Source organism: Salvelinus fontinalis, chromosome 19 (assembly GCF_029448725.1).
Source record: "Salvelinus fontinalis isolate EN_2023a chromosome 19, ASM2944872v1, whole genome shotgun sequence".
Taxonomy (NCBI): domain Eukaryota; kingdom Metazoa; phylum Chordata; class Actinopteri; order Salmoniformes; family Salmonidae; genus Salvelinus; species Salvelinus fontinalis.
This window is the reverse complement of record NC_074683.1, coordinates 50,683,720-50,703,386: the sequence shown is the minus strand read 5'-3', so window position 1 is coordinate 50,703,386 and position 19,667 is coordinate 50,683,720. Positions and strand designations below refer to the sequence as shown.

General features: G+C 43.8%; 1 protein-coding gene across 1 annotated transcript in view; it reads right to left on the bottom strand.

Moving 5' to 3' along the window:
- Positions 1 to 4,921: 4,921 nt before the first annotated feature.
- Positions 4,922 to 19,667, bottom strand: part of tmem237a (transmembrane protein 237a) — a 57,648-nt gene continuing 42,902 nt past the window's right edge. The window contains exons 4-11 of the mRNA XM_055871908.1: positions 18,849 to 18,945; positions 18,259 to 18,413; positions 10,479 to 10,605; positions 9,837 to 10,028; positions 8,032 to 8,105; positions 7,798 to 7,885; positions 5,257 to 5,378; positions 4,922 to 5,097 (exon numbers count right to left, since the gene is read on the bottom strand). Coding sequence (XP_055727883.1) covers positions 5,027 to 5,097; positions 5,257 to 5,378; positions 7,798 to 7,885; positions 8,032 to 8,105; positions 9,837 to 10,028; positions 10,479 to 10,605; positions 18,259 to 18,413; positions 18,849 to 18,945 — 926 coding nt within the window. The 3' untranslated portion in view covers positions 4,922 to 5,026. The remainder of the gene's footprint in view (positions 5,098 to 5,256; positions 5,379 to 7,797; positions 7,886 to 8,031; positions 8,106 to 9,836; positions 10,029 to 10,478; positions 10,606 to 18,258; positions 18,414 to 18,848; positions 18,946 to 19,667) is intronic.

Genomic DNA, 19,667 nt, shown 5'->3' with positions numbered 1-19,667 from the left:
TCGTGTCTCGGTGCATTTTTGCCCTCTGACCCTAAGAAAACTCAGTTTCAACGTGGGTGGGTGGGTGGGTGGGTGGGTGTGTGTGTGTGTGTGTGTGTGTGTGTGTGTGTGTGTTGTATTGTGTGTGTGTGTGTGTGTGTGTGTGTGTGTGTGTGTGTGTGTGTGTGTGTTGTATTGTGTGTGTGTGTGTGTGTGTGTGTGTGTGTGTGTGTGTGTGTGTGTGTGTGTGTGTGTGTGTGTGTGTGTGTGTGTTGTATTGTGAAGTGTAGTGTACACTGAGTGTACAAAACATTAGGAACACCTGCTCTTTCCATGACATCGACTGACCAGGTGAATCCAGGTGAAAGATATGATCCCTTATTGATGTCACTTGTTAAATCCACATCACTCAATGTAGATGAAGGGGATGAGACAGGTTAAAGAAGGATTGTCAAGCCTTGAGACAATTGAGACATGGATTGTGTATGTGTGTCATTCAGAGGGTGAATGGGCAGGACAAAATATTGAAGTGCCCTTGAACGGGGTGTGGTAGTAGGTGCCAGGCGCACCGGTTTGTGTCAAGAACTGCAACGTTGCTGGGTTTTTCATGCTCAACAGTTTCCTGTGTGTATCAAGAACGGTCCACCACCCAAAGGACATCCAGCCAACTAGACACAACTGTGGGAAGCATTGGAGTCAACATGGACCAGCATCCCTGTGGAATGCTTTCGTCACCTTGTAGAGTCCATGACCCGACGAACTGAGGCTGTTCTGAGGGCAAAGGGGAGGGTTCAACTCAATATTAGCAAGGTGTTCTTAATGTTTTGTACACTCCTAGTGTAGGTTAACATTGAACCTACTGGTTATTTACCCACAAACCACCAGGTCCTGGAAGGACAGCTTCTCCCTCCTTCCTCTCAAGCTGTAGTGGTAGAGAACATCATTGGAACCAATTTTGCCGAGGACCTTGGTCTTGATGTCCCCCTCCAGGGAACGAAAGTTCTTATTTATTTATTTTTTATTTAACCTTTAATTAGTAATTGATCTAAAATGACAGACAGAAGTGAATGTTGGTTTGCCCATTATCCTGAATACTGTGATTTACAACAGATTGTTCTGGGAGGTTCTGGGAACAAAAACATGAATTGGTTCTCGATAATTGTTTCCAGCTTCATCAGCATGGGTGTTTTGGAAACCGTTTTAAGTCGAGTACAAAGGTTATAGTTAATAGTCAAATTCATTTCTATGTTTTTCTATGCTTAGTAAACAATAATCTCCCCATAACATCCTCACACTCTTGTCAAAATAAACTAAGAAAGTTGGCTGTGGTCTGTGATTATCCAAGTTAAATCGCGTCCATGATTATTTTATGCAGTAGGTCTTAACCAATCAACACACGGCAACTCTTAACTGTTAAATCTAGAATCCTTAGTTGCCACGTCCATTTTTTGTACCTATGAATTAATGATGTAAAGTATACCCATTTGATTCTTGAACAATATACCTTATTACATGCCTCGTGAGCTTAGTTCAACTGTCACACCCCCATCAGAACCCATAATATAAGCTTATTTTACGCCCACTATTTGTAAACAATGTACATTTCAAAGAAACACTGTACAGCCTCCAAAGCATGGTTAAACAAAGTTGACATCACGGATGGTCAGTCCTTGCATCCATAACTCTTTGAATTTGAGGGTGAGCGCTTTGTTATGGTTTCTATTAAGGATTGTAGCTTTAATCAAGATTTTTTTTAAACAATTTTACTCTATGTACACGTTAGTGTTTATTTACTGTCACAGAGGACATGTCCCCCTCCTTCCGGGTGGAGAGACTTTGTCTGATGTGTTGTCCTCAGACATGTCCTGGATTCTCCTCCTCATGGTGTCCTCTCTGATGTGTTGTCCTCAGACATGTCCTGGATTCTCCTCCTCATGGTGTCCTCTCTGATGTGTTGTCCTCAGACATGTCCTGGATTCTCCTCCTCATGGTGTCCTCTCTGATGTGTTGTCCTCAGACATGTCCTGGATTCTCCTCCTCATGGTGTCCTCTCTGATGTGTTGTCCTCAGACATGTCCTGGATTCTCCTCCTCATGGTGTCCTCTCTGATGTGTTGTCCTCAGACATGTCCTGGATTCTCCTCCTCATGGTGTCCTCTCTGATGTGTTGTCCTCAGACATGTCCTGGATTCTCCTCCTCATGGTGTCCTCTCTGATGTCTGGTGTGTTGTCCTCAGACATGTCCTGGATTCTCCTCCTCATGGTGTCCTCTCTGATGTGTTGTCCTCAGACATGTCCTGGATTCTCCTCCTCATGGTGTCCTCTCTGATGTGTTGTCCTCAGACATGTCCTGGATTCTCCTCCTCATGGTGTCCTCTCTGATGTGTTGTCCTCAGACATGTCCTGGATTCTCCTCCTCATGGTGTCCTCTCTGATGTGTTGTCCTCAGACATGTCCTGGATTCTCCTCCTCATGGTGTCCTCTCTGATGTGTTGTCCTCAGACATGTCCTGGATTCTCCTCCTCATGGTGTCCTCTCTGATGTGTTGTCCTCAGACATGTCCTGGATTCTCCTCCTCATGGTGTCCTCTCTGATGTCTGGTGTGTTGTCCTCAGACATGTCCTGGATTCTCCTCCTCATGGTGTCCTCTCTGATGTGTTGTCCTCAGACATGTCCTGGATTCTCCTCCTCATGGTGTCCTCTCTGATGTGTTGTCCTCAGACATGTCCTGGATTCTCCTCCTCATGGTGTCCTCTCTGATGTGTTGTCCTCAGACATGTCCTGGATTCTCCTCCTCATGGTGTCCTCTCTGATGTGTTGTCCTCAGACATGTCCTGGATTCTCCTCCTCATGGTGTCCTCTCTGATGTGTTGTCCTCAGACATGTCCTGGATTCTCCTCCTCATGGTGTCCTCTCTGGTGTGTTGTCCTCAGACATGTCCTGGATTCTCCTCCTCATGGTGTCCTCTCTGATGTGTTGTCCTCAGACATGTCCTGGATTCTCCTCCTCATGGTGTCCTCTCTGATGTGTTGTCCTCAGACATGTCCTGGATTCTCCTCCTCATGGTGTCCTCTCTGATGTGTTGTCCTCAGACATGTCCTGGATTCTCCTCCTCATGGTGTCCTCTCTGATGTGTTGTCCTCAGACATGTCCTGGATTCTCCTCCTCATGGTGTCCTCTCTGATGTCTGGTGTGTTCAGTGCACATATCAATCGCAGCAGGACACCATGAGGAGGACAACACACCAGACATCAGATTTTTCCTGTTCCTTAATTGTTTGAATCCTGGACATTTTACTTCATATTATGAGGCATGTCTTGCCTTGCATCAATGTAACTTATAGCCACAATCCCACCATAGAAACATGGAGGCAAATGTTTTATTTAGACCTCATTATTGGCCAGCAGCATACCACCCTGCATACCACTGCTGGCTTGCTTCTGAAGCTAAGCAGGGTTGGTCCTGGTCAGTCCCTGGATGGGAGACCAGATGCTGCTGGAAGTGGTGTTGGAGGGCCAGTAGGAGGCACTCTTTCCTCTGGTCTAAAAAATATCCCAATGCCCCAGGGCAGTGATTGGGGACATTGTCCTGTATAGGGTGCCGTCTTTCGGATGGGACGTTAAACGGGTGTCCTGACTCTCTGAGGTCATTAAAGATCCCATGGCACTTATCGTAAGAGTAGGGGTGTTAACCCCGGTGTCCTGGCTAAATTCCCAATCTGGCCCTCAAACCATCACGGTCACCTAATAATCCCCAGTTTACAATTGGCTCATTCATCCCCCTCCTCTCCCCTGTAACTATTCCCCAGGTCGTTGCTGCAAATGAGAACGTGTTCTCAGTCAACTTACCTGGTAAAATAACGGTAAAATAAAAAATTATGCGTTCTCCTGTTTTATTGGTTTTCTGTCAACTGTCTTTCATTGTCTAGGAGCCAAAGACATTATCCCAGTCATATTAACAACCCATTATCCCAGTCATATAAACAACCCATTATCCTAGTCATATTTAACAACCCATTATCCCAGTCATATTAACAACCCATTATCCTAGTCATATCAACAACCCATTATCCTAGTCATTATCCCAGTCATATTTAACAACCCACTATCCTAGTCATATTTAACAACCCATTATCCCAGTCATATTAACAACCCATTATCCCAGTCATATTAACAACCCATTATCCCAGTCATATTAACAACCCATTATCCTAGTCATTATCCCAGTCATATTTAACAACCCATTATCCTAGTCATATTAACAACCCATTATCCTAGTCATATTAACAACCCATTATCCTAGTCATATTTAACAACCCATTATCCCAGTCATATCAACAACCCATTATCCTAGTCATTATCCCAGTCATATTAACAACCCATTATCCCAGTCATATTAACAACCCATTATCCCAGTCATATTAACAACCCATTATCCCAGTCATATCAACAACCCATTATCCCAGTCATATCAACAACCCATTATCCCAGTCATATTAACAACCCATTATCCTAGTCATATTAACAACCCATTATCCCTGTCATATTAACAACCCATTATCCCAGTCATATTAACAACCCATTATCCCAGTCATATTAACAACCCATTATCCCAGTCATAATAACCTGTCTGGGAACGGCTCGCCAACAGCCAATGAATTTGCAGGGCACCAAATTCAATCAACAGAGGCCTACCTCCGTGTGCACGCTGCTGCGCCTGTGAAGAAATAACAGTTAATCAACATTTTCAAGCTAAACATTCTGTTCCATCAACCTTATTCATTGATACAGCGTGTTCCTCCACCTCCACTACATTGACACCCCACCTGGAATCATCATGTACGTCCCTGCAGTATCAGACGATCCCACTAGAGGTCAGCAGTAAACAGAAACAATTATTCTTATGATCATTTGTTTTTAATGTTTAAATGACATTGTGGAATGGAAATCTCTATCATTTTATGGTACACATAATGCAACAAAAACAACACTTTTTAAAAATTTTGTTCTTCTTCTTTACAACTGACGTGGAACTAAACGGACTGAGTTTCAGGCTGGCAGATCCGGGTTATCGTCATGTCTTGGGTAGAGGTCTTCAACTGCCATCGCCATTAAAAACTCTGTCGACACAAGACGTGGAAATAATTGTCACTCGGAATAGTTTAATGTTGATAGTTATGAACCAGACAGTTCTACATTTGTAAGACATTTGTAATTAGCGATAGTTATTACGATAACTAACTAGTTATTGTGGTTAATTGAGTTCATAAAACTCTCACCTTCGGTGTAGTCCATGTCTGGTCGCGTTGAGACGAAGGCCCAGGCCAGACCTACTAACAGGGCTATCACCAGGTTGACCACTATCCAGGGCTGGAGGATTTGGTGCTCTGAACCAGGGGGCCTGGGGGAGAGAGGGAGAGAGGGGGAGAGGGAGAGGGAGAGGGAGAGAGGGAGAGAGGGGGAGAGAGAGAGAGGGGGAGAGGGAGAGAGAGGGGGGGAGAGGGAGGGAGAGGGAGAGGGGGAGAGAGAAGGAGGGAGAAGGAGGGAGGGGAGAGAGAGAGGGAGGGGGAGAGAGAGAGTGAAGTATTATCTACCTCACTTGCTTTGACAATGTTAACATATGTTTCCCATGCCAATAAACCCCCTTGAAATGAATTGAGAGAGAGGGAGGGGACAGAGACAACACAAAGCTCAGACTAAAGATAGTTTCCTGCAGGTAATTAAGATTGTCCTAGCTACAGATGGAAGGTGAATTAACAGGTGACCCATGATGAGTGCTTGTGTCCACATGTCCTGTTTTATGTCTCCATTCTCCTGTACTCAGCTGTTCTGCTTTAAATAATGTCTCTGTTTTATGTCTCCATTCTCCTGTTGTTCTGCTTTAAATAATGTCTCTGTTGTATGTCTCCATTCTCCTGTACTGCTGTTCTGCTTTAAATAATGTCTCTGTTGTATGTCTCCATTCTCCTGTTGTTCTGCTTTAAATAATGTCTCTGTTGTATGTCTCCATTCTCCTGTTGTTCTGCTTTAAATAATGTCTCTGTTTTATGTCTCCATTCTCCTGTTGTTCTGCTTTAAATAATGTCTCTGTTGTATGTCTCCATTCTCCTGTTGTTCTGCTTTAAATAATGTCTCTGTTGTATGTCTCCATTCTCCTGTTGTTCTGCTTTAAATAATGTCTCTGTTGTATGTCTCCATTCTCCTGTTGTTCTGCTTTAAATAATGTCTCTGTTGTGCCTTGTGCTCTTACAGAAAAACTAACAGGTCTGTGAGAGACGGAATTCTTACCGTTTGGTAGGTGATCAAATACTTATGTCATGCAATAAAATGCAAATGAATTACTTAAAAATCCTAAAAAATTTCGGTATTTTTGATTCCGTCTCTGACAGTTGAAGTGTACCTATGATAAAAATGACAGACCTTTGTGAGTAGGAAAACCTGCAAAATCGGCAGTGTATCAAATACTTGTTCTCCCCTCTGTATATACAGTGTTTATTACGCTTGTTGATGATGTGTTGTCATTATTTCCAAGGGAAGTGGAGACAGCAGGAAACATACAGCAGGTACATTTAACATTTAAGTCATTTAGCAGACGCTCTTATCCAGAGCGACTTACAAATTGGAAAGTTCATACATATTCATCCTGGTCCCCCCGTGGGTATTGAACCCTGGTCCCCCCGTGGGAATTGAACCCACAACCCTGGCGTTGCCCTGGCGTTGCAAGCACCATGCTCTACCAACTGAGCCACACGGTGAATCGCTTTATGAAGCTGCAGTATTAGTAACCCAGTAGCAGACTACAGACTACAGTCATGTGTCAGGGGGTAACAGACTACAGTCATGTGTCTGGGGGTAACAGACTACAGTCATGTGTCAGGGGGTAACAGACTACAGTCATGTGTCTGGGGTAACAGACTACAGTCATGTGTCAGGGGTAACAGACTACAGTCATGTGTCTGGGGGTAACAGACTACAGTCATGTGTCAGGGGGTAACAGACTACAGCCATGTGTCAGGGGGTAACAGACTACAGACTACAGACTACAGCCATGTGTCTGGGGGTAACAGACTACAGCCATGTGTCTGGGGGTAACAGACTACAGTCATGTGTCAGGGGGTAACAGACTACAGTCATGTGTCTGGGGTAACAGACTACAGTCATGTGTCTGGGGGTAACAGACTACAGTCATGTGTCAGGGGGTAACAGACTACAGTCATGTGTCAGGGGGTAACAGACTACAGTCATGTGTCAGGGGGTAACAGACTACAGTCATGGTCACTATATAGGGAATAGAGTGATATGGTCACTATATAGGGAATAGAGTGTTATGGGCCCTGGTCACTATATAGGGAATAGAGTGTTACAGGCCCTGGTCACTATATAGGGAATAGAGTGATATGGGCCCTGGTCACTATATAGGGAATAGAGTGATATGGGCCCTGGTCACTATATAGGGAATAGAGTGATATGGGCCCTGGTCACTATATAGGGAATAGAGTGATATGGGCCCTGGTCACTATATAGGGAATAGAGTGTTATGGGCCCTGGTCACTATATAGGGAATAGTGATACGGTCACTATATAGGGAATAGGGTGCTCACCACAGGGTCTCGTTGGCAGTGGGGTAGAGGTTAATACGATCGCTGGTCACTATATAGGGAATAGGGTGCTCACCACAGGGTCTCGTTGGCAGTGGGGTAGAGGTTAATACGATCGCTGGTCACTATATAGGGAATAGGGTGCTCACCACAGGGTCTCGTTGGCAGTGGGGTAGAGGTTAATACGATCGCTGGTCACTATATAGGGAATAGGGTGCTCACCACAGGGTCTCGTTGGCAGTGGGGTAGAGGTTAATACGATCGCTGGTCATCTGCTGACTGAGAGACAGGATGAGCGCTGTAAAGTACACTGGAAACACCAGAGACGGAAGGAGAAAACATCATACCTCACAGAATATGTTTTTTTTGTCTTTGTCTACTACGCGGGTTAACCAACAGAAGAGGCTCTACAGATCATATGATGTTGTTAAAAAACGTGTAAGAAGAGGAACTTACAGAAGGAGGCCAGAGCAGCCGGGTCCAGAGTGAGGAATCCTCTTAGAGCCATGGAGGCCTTCGCCAGGTTCACCCTGCAACACAGAGCATGGAGATCAGACAGAGGGGTAGCTAGACTACAGGAACAGTAGAGAAACTAGACTACAGGAACAGTAGAGAAACTAGACTACAGGAAACAGTAGAGAAACTAGACTACAGGAAAACAGTAGAGAAACTAGACTACAGGAAACAGTAGAGAAACTAGACTACAGGAAACAGTAGAGAAACTAGACTACAGGAAACAGTATAGAAACTAGACTACAGGAAACAGTATAGAAACTAGACTACAGGAAACAGTATAGAAACTAGACTACAGGAAACAGTATAGAAACTAGACTACAGGAAACAGTATAGAAACTAGACTACAGGAAACAGTATAGAAACTAGACTACAGGAACAGTAGAGAAACTAGACTACAGGAACAGTAGAGAAACTAGACTACAGGAACAGTAGAGAGACTAGACTACAGGAAACAGTAGAGAAACTAGACTACAGGAACAGTAGAGAAACTAGACTACAGGAAACAGTAGAGAAACTAGACTACGGGAACAGTAGAGAAACTAGACTACGGGAACAGTAGAGAAACTAGACTACAGGAAACAGTAGAGAAACTAGACTACAGGAAACAGTAGAGAAACTAGACTACAGGAAACAGTAGAGAAACTAGACTACGGGAACAGTAGAGAAACTAGACTACGGGAACAGTAGAGAAACTAGACTACGGGAACAGTAGAGAAACTAGACTACGGGAACAGTAGAGAAACTAGACTACGGGAACAGTAGAGAAACTAGACTACGGGAACAGTAGAGAAACTAGACTACGGGAACAGTAGAGAAACTAGACTACGGGAACAGTAGAGAAACTAGACTACGGGAACAGTAGAGAAACTAGACTACAGGAAACAGTAGAGAAACTAGACTACAGGAACAGTAGAGAAACTAGACGACAGGAACAGTATAGAAACTAGACGACAGGAACAGTAGATAAACTAGACGACAGGAACAGTAGAGAAACTAGACTACAGAAACTAGACTACAGGAAACAGTATAGAAACTAGACTACAGGAACAGTAGAGAAACTAGACTACAGGAACAGTATAGAAACTAGACTACAGGAAACAGTAGAGAAACTAGACTACAGGAACAGTAGAGAAACTAGACTACAGGAACAGTAGAGAAACTAGACTACAGGAACAGTAGAGAAACTAGACTACAGGAACAGTAGAGAAACTAGACTACAGGAACAGTAGAGAAACTAGACTACAGGAACAGTAGATAAACTAGACGACAGGAACAGTAGATAAACTAGACGACAGGAACAGTAGAGAAACTAGACTACAGGAACAGTAGAGAAACTAGACTACAGGAACAGTAGAGAAACTAGACTACAGGAACAGTAGAGAAACTAGACTACAGGAACAGTAGAGAAACTAGACTACAGGAACAGTAGATAAACTAGACTACAGGAACAGTAGATAAGCTAGACTACAGGAACAGTAGATAAACTAGACTACAGGAACAGTAGATAAACTAGACTACAGGAACAGTAGAGAAACTAGACTACAGGAACAGTAGAGAAACTAGACTACAGGAAACAGTAGAGAAACTAGACTACAGGAAACAGTAGAGAAACTAGACTACAGGAAACAGTAGAGAAACTAGACTACAGGAACAGTAGATAAACTAGACTACAGGAACGGTAGAGAAACTAGACTACAGGAACAGTAGAGAAACTAGACGACAGGAACAGCAGGGTAGGACCTTACCTGTCGAAGGCAGACACTGTGCTGATAGCCAGCAGTAGGTAGAGGAGAGACTGGGCAGGGTAGGCCAAGGAGTGGTACTGCTGTAGCAGATTAGGTAGGGTGGTGAACTGCTCCCCAGCCAAAACATACACCACCACGGTGTTCCACACTGCATAGCCAGCCAGGAAGCCATGGGAGAACAGACCTATCACTCTGGAGAGAGAGAGACACACACAAAGACACATAAACACAAAAAGAGAGAGAGAGAGACGGAGAGAGAGAGAGAGAGACAGATAGAGAAAGAGAGAGACAGATAGAGAAAGAGACAGACAGAGACAGACAGAGAGAGAGACAGAGAGAGAGACAGAGAGAGAGACAGAGAGAGAGACGGAGAGAGAGACAGAGAGAGAGAGGGAGACAGAGACAGAGAGAGAGACAGAGACAGACAGAGAGAGAGAGGGAGAGAGAGACATAGACAGAGACAGAGACAGAGAGAGAAAGAAAGAGAGAGAGAGACAGAGAAAGAAAGAGAGAAAGAGAAAAAGAGACAGAGACAGAGAAAGAGAGAGAGAAAGCGAGAGAGAGAGAAAGAGAGACAGAGACAGAGAATTAGATAAAGTGTCAGTTATCACATCCAAGCCATCTGCAAGGCATGTAACTCACCTGAACCCACTGTGTACTCTCATGGCTACGTCCCTGGTCGTCCAGAGGGGTCTGACCTCCATGTATTCCTCCATGTGCTCAGGTAGATGTGCGTTGTGTTTGGGCGGGTCCGTCGCCTGGAAACGCTCTGAAGGAACAAGAGACAACAACTGGTTAAAGACCAGGTTCTGAGTTCAAAAGGAGAGGGTCAGTTTCACCCGGACACAGATTTAGTCTAGTCCTGGACTACGAAGCATGCTCTCTGTTGAACCTGTTAATTAGTCCTGGACTACGAAGCATGCTCTCCATTGAAACTGTTTAATAGTCCTGGACTATGAAGCATGCTAGTCCTGGACTATGAAGCATGCTCTCCTCTGAAACTGTTTATTAGTGATGGACTATGAAGCATGCTCTCCTCAAACTGTTCATTAGTCCTGGACTATGAAGCATGCTCTCCTCTGAAACTGTTTATTAGTGATGGACTATGAAGCATGCTCTCCTCAAACTGTTCATTAGTCCTGGACTATGAAGCATGCTCTCCATTGAAACTGTTTATTAGTGATGGACTATGAAGCATGCTCTCCTCTGAAACTGTTTATTAGTGATGGACTATGAAGCATGCTCTCCTCAAACTGTTTATTAGTGATGGACTATGAAGCATGCTCTCCTCAAACTGTTTATTAGTGATGGACTATGAAGCATGCTCTCCTCAAACTGTTTATTAGTGATGGACTATGAAGCATGCTCTCCTCAAACTGTTTATTAGTGATGGACTATGAAGCATGCTCTCCTCAAACTGTTTATTAGTGATGGACTATGAAGCATGCTCTCCTCTGAAACTGTCTATTAGTGATGGACTATGAAGCATGCTCTCCTCAAACTGTTAATTAGTCCTGGACTATGAAGCATGCTCTATGTTGAAACTGTTTATTAGTGATGGACTATGAAGCATGCTCTCTGTTGCAACTGTTTATTAGTCCTGGACTATGAAGCATGCTCTCTGTTGAACCTGTTAATTAGTCCTGGACTATGAAGCATAATCTCCTCTGAAACTGTTCATTAGTCCTGGACTATGAAGCATGCTCTCTGTTGAACCTGTTCATTAGTCCTGGACTATGAAGCATGCTCTCCTCAAACTGTTCATTAGTCCTGGACTATGAAGCATGCTCTCTGTTGAAACTGTTTATTAGTATTGGACTACGAAGCATGCTCTCCGTTGAACCTGTTTATTAGTATTGGACTACGAAGCATGCTCTCCTCTGAAACTGTTCATTAGTGATGGACTATGAAGCATGCTAGTCCTGGACTATGAAGCATGCTCTCCTCTGAAACTGTTTATTAGTGATGGACTACGAAGCATGCTCTCTGTTGAAACTGTTCATTAGTCCTGGACTATGAAGCATGCTCTCCTCTGAAACTGTTTATTAGTGATGGACTACGAAGCATGCTCTCCTCAAACTGTTTATTAGTCCTGGACTATGAAGCATGCTCTCCTCAAACTGTTTATTAGTCCTGGACTATGAAGCATGCTCTCCTCAAACTGTTAATTAGTCCTGGACTATGAAGCATGCTCTCTGTTGAAACTGTTTATTAGTGATGGACTATGAAGCATGCTCTCTGTTGAAACTGTTCATTAGTCCTGGACTATGAAGCATGCTCTCTGTTGAAACTGTTTATTAGTGATGGACTATGAAGCATGCTCTCTGTTGAAACTGTTCATTAGTCCTGGACTATGAAGCATGCTCTCCGTTGAAACTGTTTATTAGTCCTGGACTATGAAGCATGCTCTCCTCAAACTGTTTATTAGTCCTGGACTACGAAGCATGCTCTCCATTGAAACTGTTTATTAATCGTGGACTACGAAGCATGCTCTCTGTTGAAACTATTTATTAGTCGTGGACTACGAAGCATGCTCTCTGTTGAAACTATTTATTAGTCGTGGACTACGAAGCATGCTCTCCTCAAACTGTTTATTAGTCGTGGACTACGAAGCATGCTCTCTGTTGAAACTGTTCATTAGTCCTGGACTATGAAGCATGCTCTCCTCAAACTGTTTATTAGTCGTGGACTATGAAGCATGCTCTCTGTTGAAGCTATTTATTAGTCGTGGACTACGAAGCATGCTCTCCTCAAACTGTTTATTAGTCCTGGACTATGAAGCATGCTCTCTGTTGAAACTGTTAATTAGTCCTGGACTATGAAGCATGCTCTCTGTTGAAACTGTTAATTAGTCCTGGACTATGAAGCATGCTCTCTGTTGAACCTGTTCATTAGTCCTGGACTATGAAGCATGCTCTCCTCAAACTGTTCATTAGTCCTGGACAGTGAAGCATGCTCTATGTTGAAACGGTTCATTAGTCCGGGACTATGAAGCATGCTCTCTGTTGAAACTGTTCATTAGTCCTGGACTATGAAGCATGCTCTCCGTTGAAACTGTTCATTAGTCCTGGACTATGAAGCATGCTCTCCGTTGAAACTGTTCATTAGTCCTGGACTATGAAGCATGCTCTCCTCAAACTGTTAATTAGTCCTGGACTATGAAGCATGCTCTCTGTTGAAACTGTTCATTAGTCCTGGACTATGAAGCATGCTCTCTGTTGAAACTGTTCATTAGTCCTGGACTATGAAGCATGCTCTCCTCAAACTGTTAATTAGTCCTGGACTACGAAGCATGCTCTCTGTTGAAACTGTTCATTAGTCCTGGACTATGAAGCATGCTCTCCTCAAACTGTTCATTAGTCCTGGACTATGAAGCATGCTCTCCTCAAACTGTTCATTAGTCCGGGACTATGAAGCATGCTCTCTGTTGAAACTGTTCATTAGTCCTGGACTATGAAGCATGCTCTCTGTTGAAACTGTTCATTAGTGATGGACTACGAAGCATGCTCTCTGTTGAAACTGTTCATTAGTCCTGGACTATGAAGCATGCTCTCCTCTGAAACTGTTCATTAGTCCTGGACTATGAAGCATGCTCTCTGTTGAACCTGTTCATTAGTCCTGGACTATGAAGCATGCTCTCCTCAAACCGTTCATTAGTCCTGGACTATGAAGCATGCTCTATGTTGAAACTGTTCATTAGTCCTGGACTATGAAGCATGCTCTCCGTTGAAACTGTTCATTAGTCCTGGACTATGAAGCATGCTCTCCGTTGAAACTGTTCATTAGTCCTGGACTATGAAGCATGCTCTCTGTTGAAACTGTTCATTAGTCCTGGACTATGAAGCATGCTCTCCTCAAACTGTTCATTAGTCCTGGACTATGAAGCATGCTCTCCTCAAACTGTTCATTAGTCCGGGACTATGAAGCATGCTCTCTGTTGAAACTGTTCATTAGTCCTGGACTATGAAGCATGCTCTCTGTTGAAACTGTTCATTAGTCCTGGACTATGAAGCATGCTCTCCTCTGAAACTGTTCATTAGTCCTGGACTATGAAGCATGCTCTCTGTTGAACCTGTTCATTAGTCCTGGACTATGAAGCATGCTCTCCTCAAACTGTTCATTAGTCCTGGACTATGAAGCATGCTCTATGTTGAAACGGTTCATTAGTCCGGGACTATGAAGCATGCTCTCTGTTGAAACTGTTCATTAGTCCTGGACTATGAAGCATGCTCTCCGTTGAAACTGTTCATTAGTCCTGGACTATGAAGCATGCTCTCTGTTGAAACTGTTCATTAGTGATGGACTATGAAGCATGCTCTCCGTTGAAACTGTTCATTAGTCCTGGACTATGAAGCATGCTCTCCTCAAACTGTTAATTAGTCCTGGACTATGAAGCATGCTCTCTGTTGAAACTGTTCATTAGTCCTGGACTATGAAATATGCTCTCTGTTGAAACTGTTCATTAGTCCTGGACTATGAAGCATGCTCTCCTCAAACTGTTCATTAGTCCGGGACTATGAAGCATGCTCTCTGTTGAAACTGTTCATTAGTCCTGGACTATGAAGCATGCTCTCTGTTGAAACTGTTCATTAGTGATGGACTACGAAGCATGCTCTCTGTTGAAACTGTTCATTAGTCCTGGACTATGAAGCATGCTCTCCTCAAACTGTTCATTAGTCCTGGACTATGAAGCATGCTCTCCTCAAACTGTTCATTAGTCCGGGACTATGAAGCATGCTCTCTGTTGAAACTGTTCATTAGTCCTGGACTATGAAGCATGCTCTCTGTTGAAACTGTTCATTAGTCCTGGACTATGAAGCATGCTCTCTGTTGAAACTGTTCATTAGTCCTGGACTATGAAGCATGCTCTCCTCAAACTGTTCATTAGTCCTGGACTATGAAGCATGCTCTCCTCAAACTGTTCATTAGTCCTGGACTATGAAGCATGCTCTCCTCAAACTGTTCATTAGTCCGGGACTATGAAGCATGCTCTCTGTTGAAACTGTTCATTAGTCCTGGACTATGAAGCATGCTCTCTGTTGAAACTGTTCATTAGTGATGGACTATGAAGCATGCTCTCTGTTGAAACTGTTTATTAGTGATGGACTACGAAGCATGCTCTCTGTTGAAACTGTTTATTAGTGATGGACTACGAAGCATGCTCTCTGTTGAAACTGTTTATTAGTGATGGACTACGAAGCATGCTCTCTGTTGAAACTGTTCATTAGTCCTGGACTATGAAGCATGCTCTCCTCAAACTGTTCATTAGTCCTGGACTATGAAGCATGCTCTCCTCAAACTGTTCATTAGTCCGGGACTATGAAGCATGCTCTCCTCAAACTGTTCATTAGTCCGGGACTATGAAGCATGCTCTCCTCAAACTGTTCATTAGTCCTGGACTATGAAGCATGCTCTCCTCAAACTGTTCATTAGTCCTGGACTATGAAGCATGCTCTCCTCAAACTGTTCATTAGTCCGGGACTATGAAGCATGCTCTCTGTTGAAACTGTTCATTAGTCCTGGACTATGAAGCATGCTCTCCGTTGAAACTGTTCATTAGTCCGGGACTATGAAGCATGCTCTCTGTTGAAACTGTTCATTAGTCCTGGACTATGAAGCATGCTCTCTGTTGAAACTGTTCATTAGTCCTGGACTATGAAGCATGCTCTCCTCAAACTGTTCATTAGTCCTGGACTATGAAGCATGCTCTCTGTTGAAACTGTTCATTAGTCCTGGACTATGAAGCATGCTCTCTGTTGAAACTGTTCATTAGTCCTGGACTATGAAGCATGCTCTCTGTTGAAACTGTTCATTAGTCCTGGACTATGAAGCATGCTCTCTGTTGAAACTGTTCATTAGTCCTGGACTATGAAGCATGCTCTCCGTTGAAACTGTTCATTAGTCCTGGACTATGAAGCATGCTCTCTGTTGAAACTGTTCATTAGTCCTGGACTATGAAGCATGCTCTCTGTTGAAACTGTTCATTAGTCCTGGACTATGAAGCATGCTCTCTGTTGAAACTGTTCATTAGTCCTGGACTATGAAGCATGCTCTCTGTTGAAACTGTTCATTAGTCCTGGACTATGAAGCATGCTCTCTGTTGAAACTGTTCATTAGTCCTGGACTACGAAGCATGCTCTCTGTTGAAACTGTTCATTAGTCCTGGACTATGAAGCATGCTCTCTGTTGAAACTGTTCATTAGTCCTGGACTACGAAGCATGCTCTCTGTTGAAACTGTTCATTAGTCCTGGACTACGAAGCATGTTCTCTGTTGAAACTGTTCATTAGTCCTGGACTACGAAGCATGCTCTCTGTTGAAACTGTTCATTAGTCCTGGACTACGAAGCATGTTCTCTGTTGAAACTGTTCATTAGTCCTGGACTATGAAGCATGCTCTCTGTTGAAACTGTTCATTAGTCCTGGACTATGAAGCATGCTCTCCGTTGAAACTGTTCATTAGTCCTGGACTACGAAGCATGCTCTCTGTTGAAACTGTTCATTAGTCCTGGACTATGAAGCATGCTCTCTGTTGAAACTGTTCATTAGTCCTGGACTATGAAGCATGCTCTCTGTTGAAACTGTTCATTAGTCCTGGACTATGAAGCATGCTCTCCGTTGAAACTGTTCATTAGTCCTGGACTATGAAGCATGCTCTCTGTTGAAACTGTTCATTAGTCCTGGACTATGAAGCATGCTCTCTGTTGAAACTGTTCATTAGTCCTGGACTATGAAGCATGCTCTCTGTTGAAACTGTTCATTAGTCCTGGACTACGAAGCATGTTCTCTGTTGAAACTGTTCATTAGTCCTGGACTACGAAGCATGCTCTCTGTTGAAACTGTTCATTAGTCCTGGACTATGAAGCATGCTCTCTGTTGAAACTGTTCATTAGTCCTGGACTACGAAGCATGCTCTCTGTTGAAACTGTTCATTAGTCCTGGACTATGAAGCATGCTCTCTGTTGAAACTGTTCATTAGTCCTGGACTACGAAGCATGCTCTCTGTTGAAACTGTTCATTAGTCCTGGACTACGAAGCATGCTCTCCGTTTGAAACTGTTCATTAGTCCTGGACTACGAAGCATGCTCTCCGTTGAAACTGTTCATTAGTCCTGGACTACGAAGCATGTTCTCTGTTGAAACTGTTCATTAGTCCTGGACTACGAAGCATGCTCTCTGTTGAAACTGTTCATTAGTCCTGGACTACGAAGCATGTTCTCTGTTGAAACTGTTCATTAGTCCTGGACTATGAAGCATGCTCTCTGTTGAAACTGTTCATTAGTCCTGGACTATGAAGCATGCTCTCCGTTGAAACTGTTCATTAGTCCTGGACTACGAAGCATGCTCTCTGTTGAAACTGTTCATTAGTCCTGGACTATGAAGCATGCTCTCTGTTGAAACTGTTCATTAGTCCTGGACTATGAAGCATGCTCTCTGTTGAAACTGTTCATTAGTCCTGGACTATGAAGCATGCTCTCCGTTGAAACTGTTCATTAGTCCTGGACTATGAAGCATGCTCTCTGTTGAAACTGTTCATTAGTTCTGGACTATGAAGCATCATCTCTGTTGAAACTGTTCATTAGTCCTGGACTATGAAGCATGCTCTCTGTTGAAACTGTTCATTAGTCCTGGACTACGAAGCATGTTCTCTGTTGAAACTGTTCATTAGTCCTGGACTACGAAGCATGCTCTCTGTTGAAACTGTTCATTAGTCCTGGACTATGAAGCATGCTCTCTGTTGAAACTGTTCATTAGTCCTGGACTACGAAGCATGCTCTCCGTTGAAACTGTTCATTAGTCCTGGACTACGAAGCATGCTCTCTGTTGAAACTGTTCATTAGTCCTGGACTATGAAGCATGCTCTCTGTTGAAACTGTTCATTAGTCCTGGACTACGAAGCATGCTCTCTGTTGAAACTGTTCATTAGTCCTGGACTACGAAGCATGCTCTCCGTTTGAAACTGTTCATTAGTCCTGGACTACGAAGCATGCTCTCCGTTGAAACTGTTCATTAGTCCTGGACTACGAAGCATGCTCTCCGTTGAAACTGTTCATTAGTCCTGGACTACGAAGCATGCTCTCCGTTGAAACTGTTCATTAGTCCTGGACTACGAAGCATGCTCTCCGTTGAAACTGTTCATTAGTCCTGGACTACGAAGCATGCTCTCTGTTGAAACTGTTCATTAGTCCTGGACTACGAAGCATGCTCTCCGTTGAAACTGTTTATTAGTCCTGGACTACGAAGCATGCTCTCCGTTGAAACTGTTTATTAGTCCTGGACTAGTGATTTACTTTATTAAGAAGTGAAATACTTTTTTCAGTGTTTTCCGCACCGTTGTACCGTTGTTTAGGTATGAGATATAAGTCTCTGCCGACACGGCAAGATTTGGTTTTACGTTAAGATAAGAGAGACAGAACACACTCACTGTTTCTCTCCACAAACACTTTGCCGACGGGCTGGCTGTGGCCCAGAGGAGAAGAAAACAGGGAATGGTGGGGGATAGCATGGTGCGAACCACTGACAATGTCACCGTCCTCCACACCCAGGTCATTGGCGTAATGCATGTCAATCTTGGACTTCCTGTTGTGGGGAGAGAAAAGAGGCGGGTGCAGATAGTAATCAAGATGGAGATTATGAAGATGTTCCAGGTTGTCTACCGTACAGATATATTGTCAACAGGTCATTAAGTCTTATTGATGGGGGATCCTGGAACACATACTCATAATAGGCGACCTGGAACGTCCCCATAGTTCGATGCTGAATGTTAGATTCGTCACAATGTTCTCTTCTTCATATGTTCTGTAGCAGTTGCTTTAGAGCATTGAATACCCCACCCCCCACACACTGCATACAGCACCACAGACATGGTGGGTCTAGCCTAGTCACAGATCTGGTTGTGCTGTTTTCCGATGGTCACAATGACCACATGGGTTTGCAAACCGTACAAACAGATGTGGTACCAAGCTATGGAGGGTCTGCCCTACAGGGTCTGGCCTACAGCAGTCCAGCACTCACTTCTTCCTCTTGGTTTTTGTCCTGGTGACGACTTGTTCTTCCCCGTCCGTGTGCTGGTCCATCCCGTCCCCATTCACCAGCTCCGGCTCCTCCATGTCTGGGATGGATGGAGGGAGGGAGGGAGAGAGGGAGAGAGGGAGGGAGGGAGGGAGGGAGGGAGGGAGGGATGGATGGATGGATGGAGGGAGGGAGGGAGGGAGGGGGGGAGGGAGGGAGGGAGGGAGGGAGGGAGGGATAGCCATAATTTACCAGCCATTTGAGAATAGATCATTAACACAATTACACATGGAGATGAGAGAGGTTTACAGGCTTTCTATACATCTATACAACTACAGCCAACTAAGCATTGAGTTGTACAGTCCGTGGTAGACTATTCGTGTTAAATCAGGACCAACTGTCGAACGAGCAACTATGTCCAGCTGCAACCAACTGTGACTACAGTCTACACACCAGGCAGAGTATTTCTTTGGGCTGGCTGTAGTCTGATAGATAAAAGGCTTAGACGTATAGGGCCAGTTAATTAGACACAGATTAAAAAGGCAGTGTGTGGGTCTTAAGCACTTACAAATTCATAACTTATTGTACGAATAAACATATATATATATTTTTTTTTTTTGCAGGACATAACATATATGAAATTGATGACGTAGTACACAATTGTGCACAATTATCAGGGACCCATTTTGAATTGTAAACCTTACTTTCAAAACTACTGTCTAAAATGATGCAGCATGACTAAGCCTTGTCTAGAACTAAAAGGATTCTCAATGGAGATCTTTTTAGTCCAGGCCACTGTGTCTGGAAAACCAGGCAACAAAG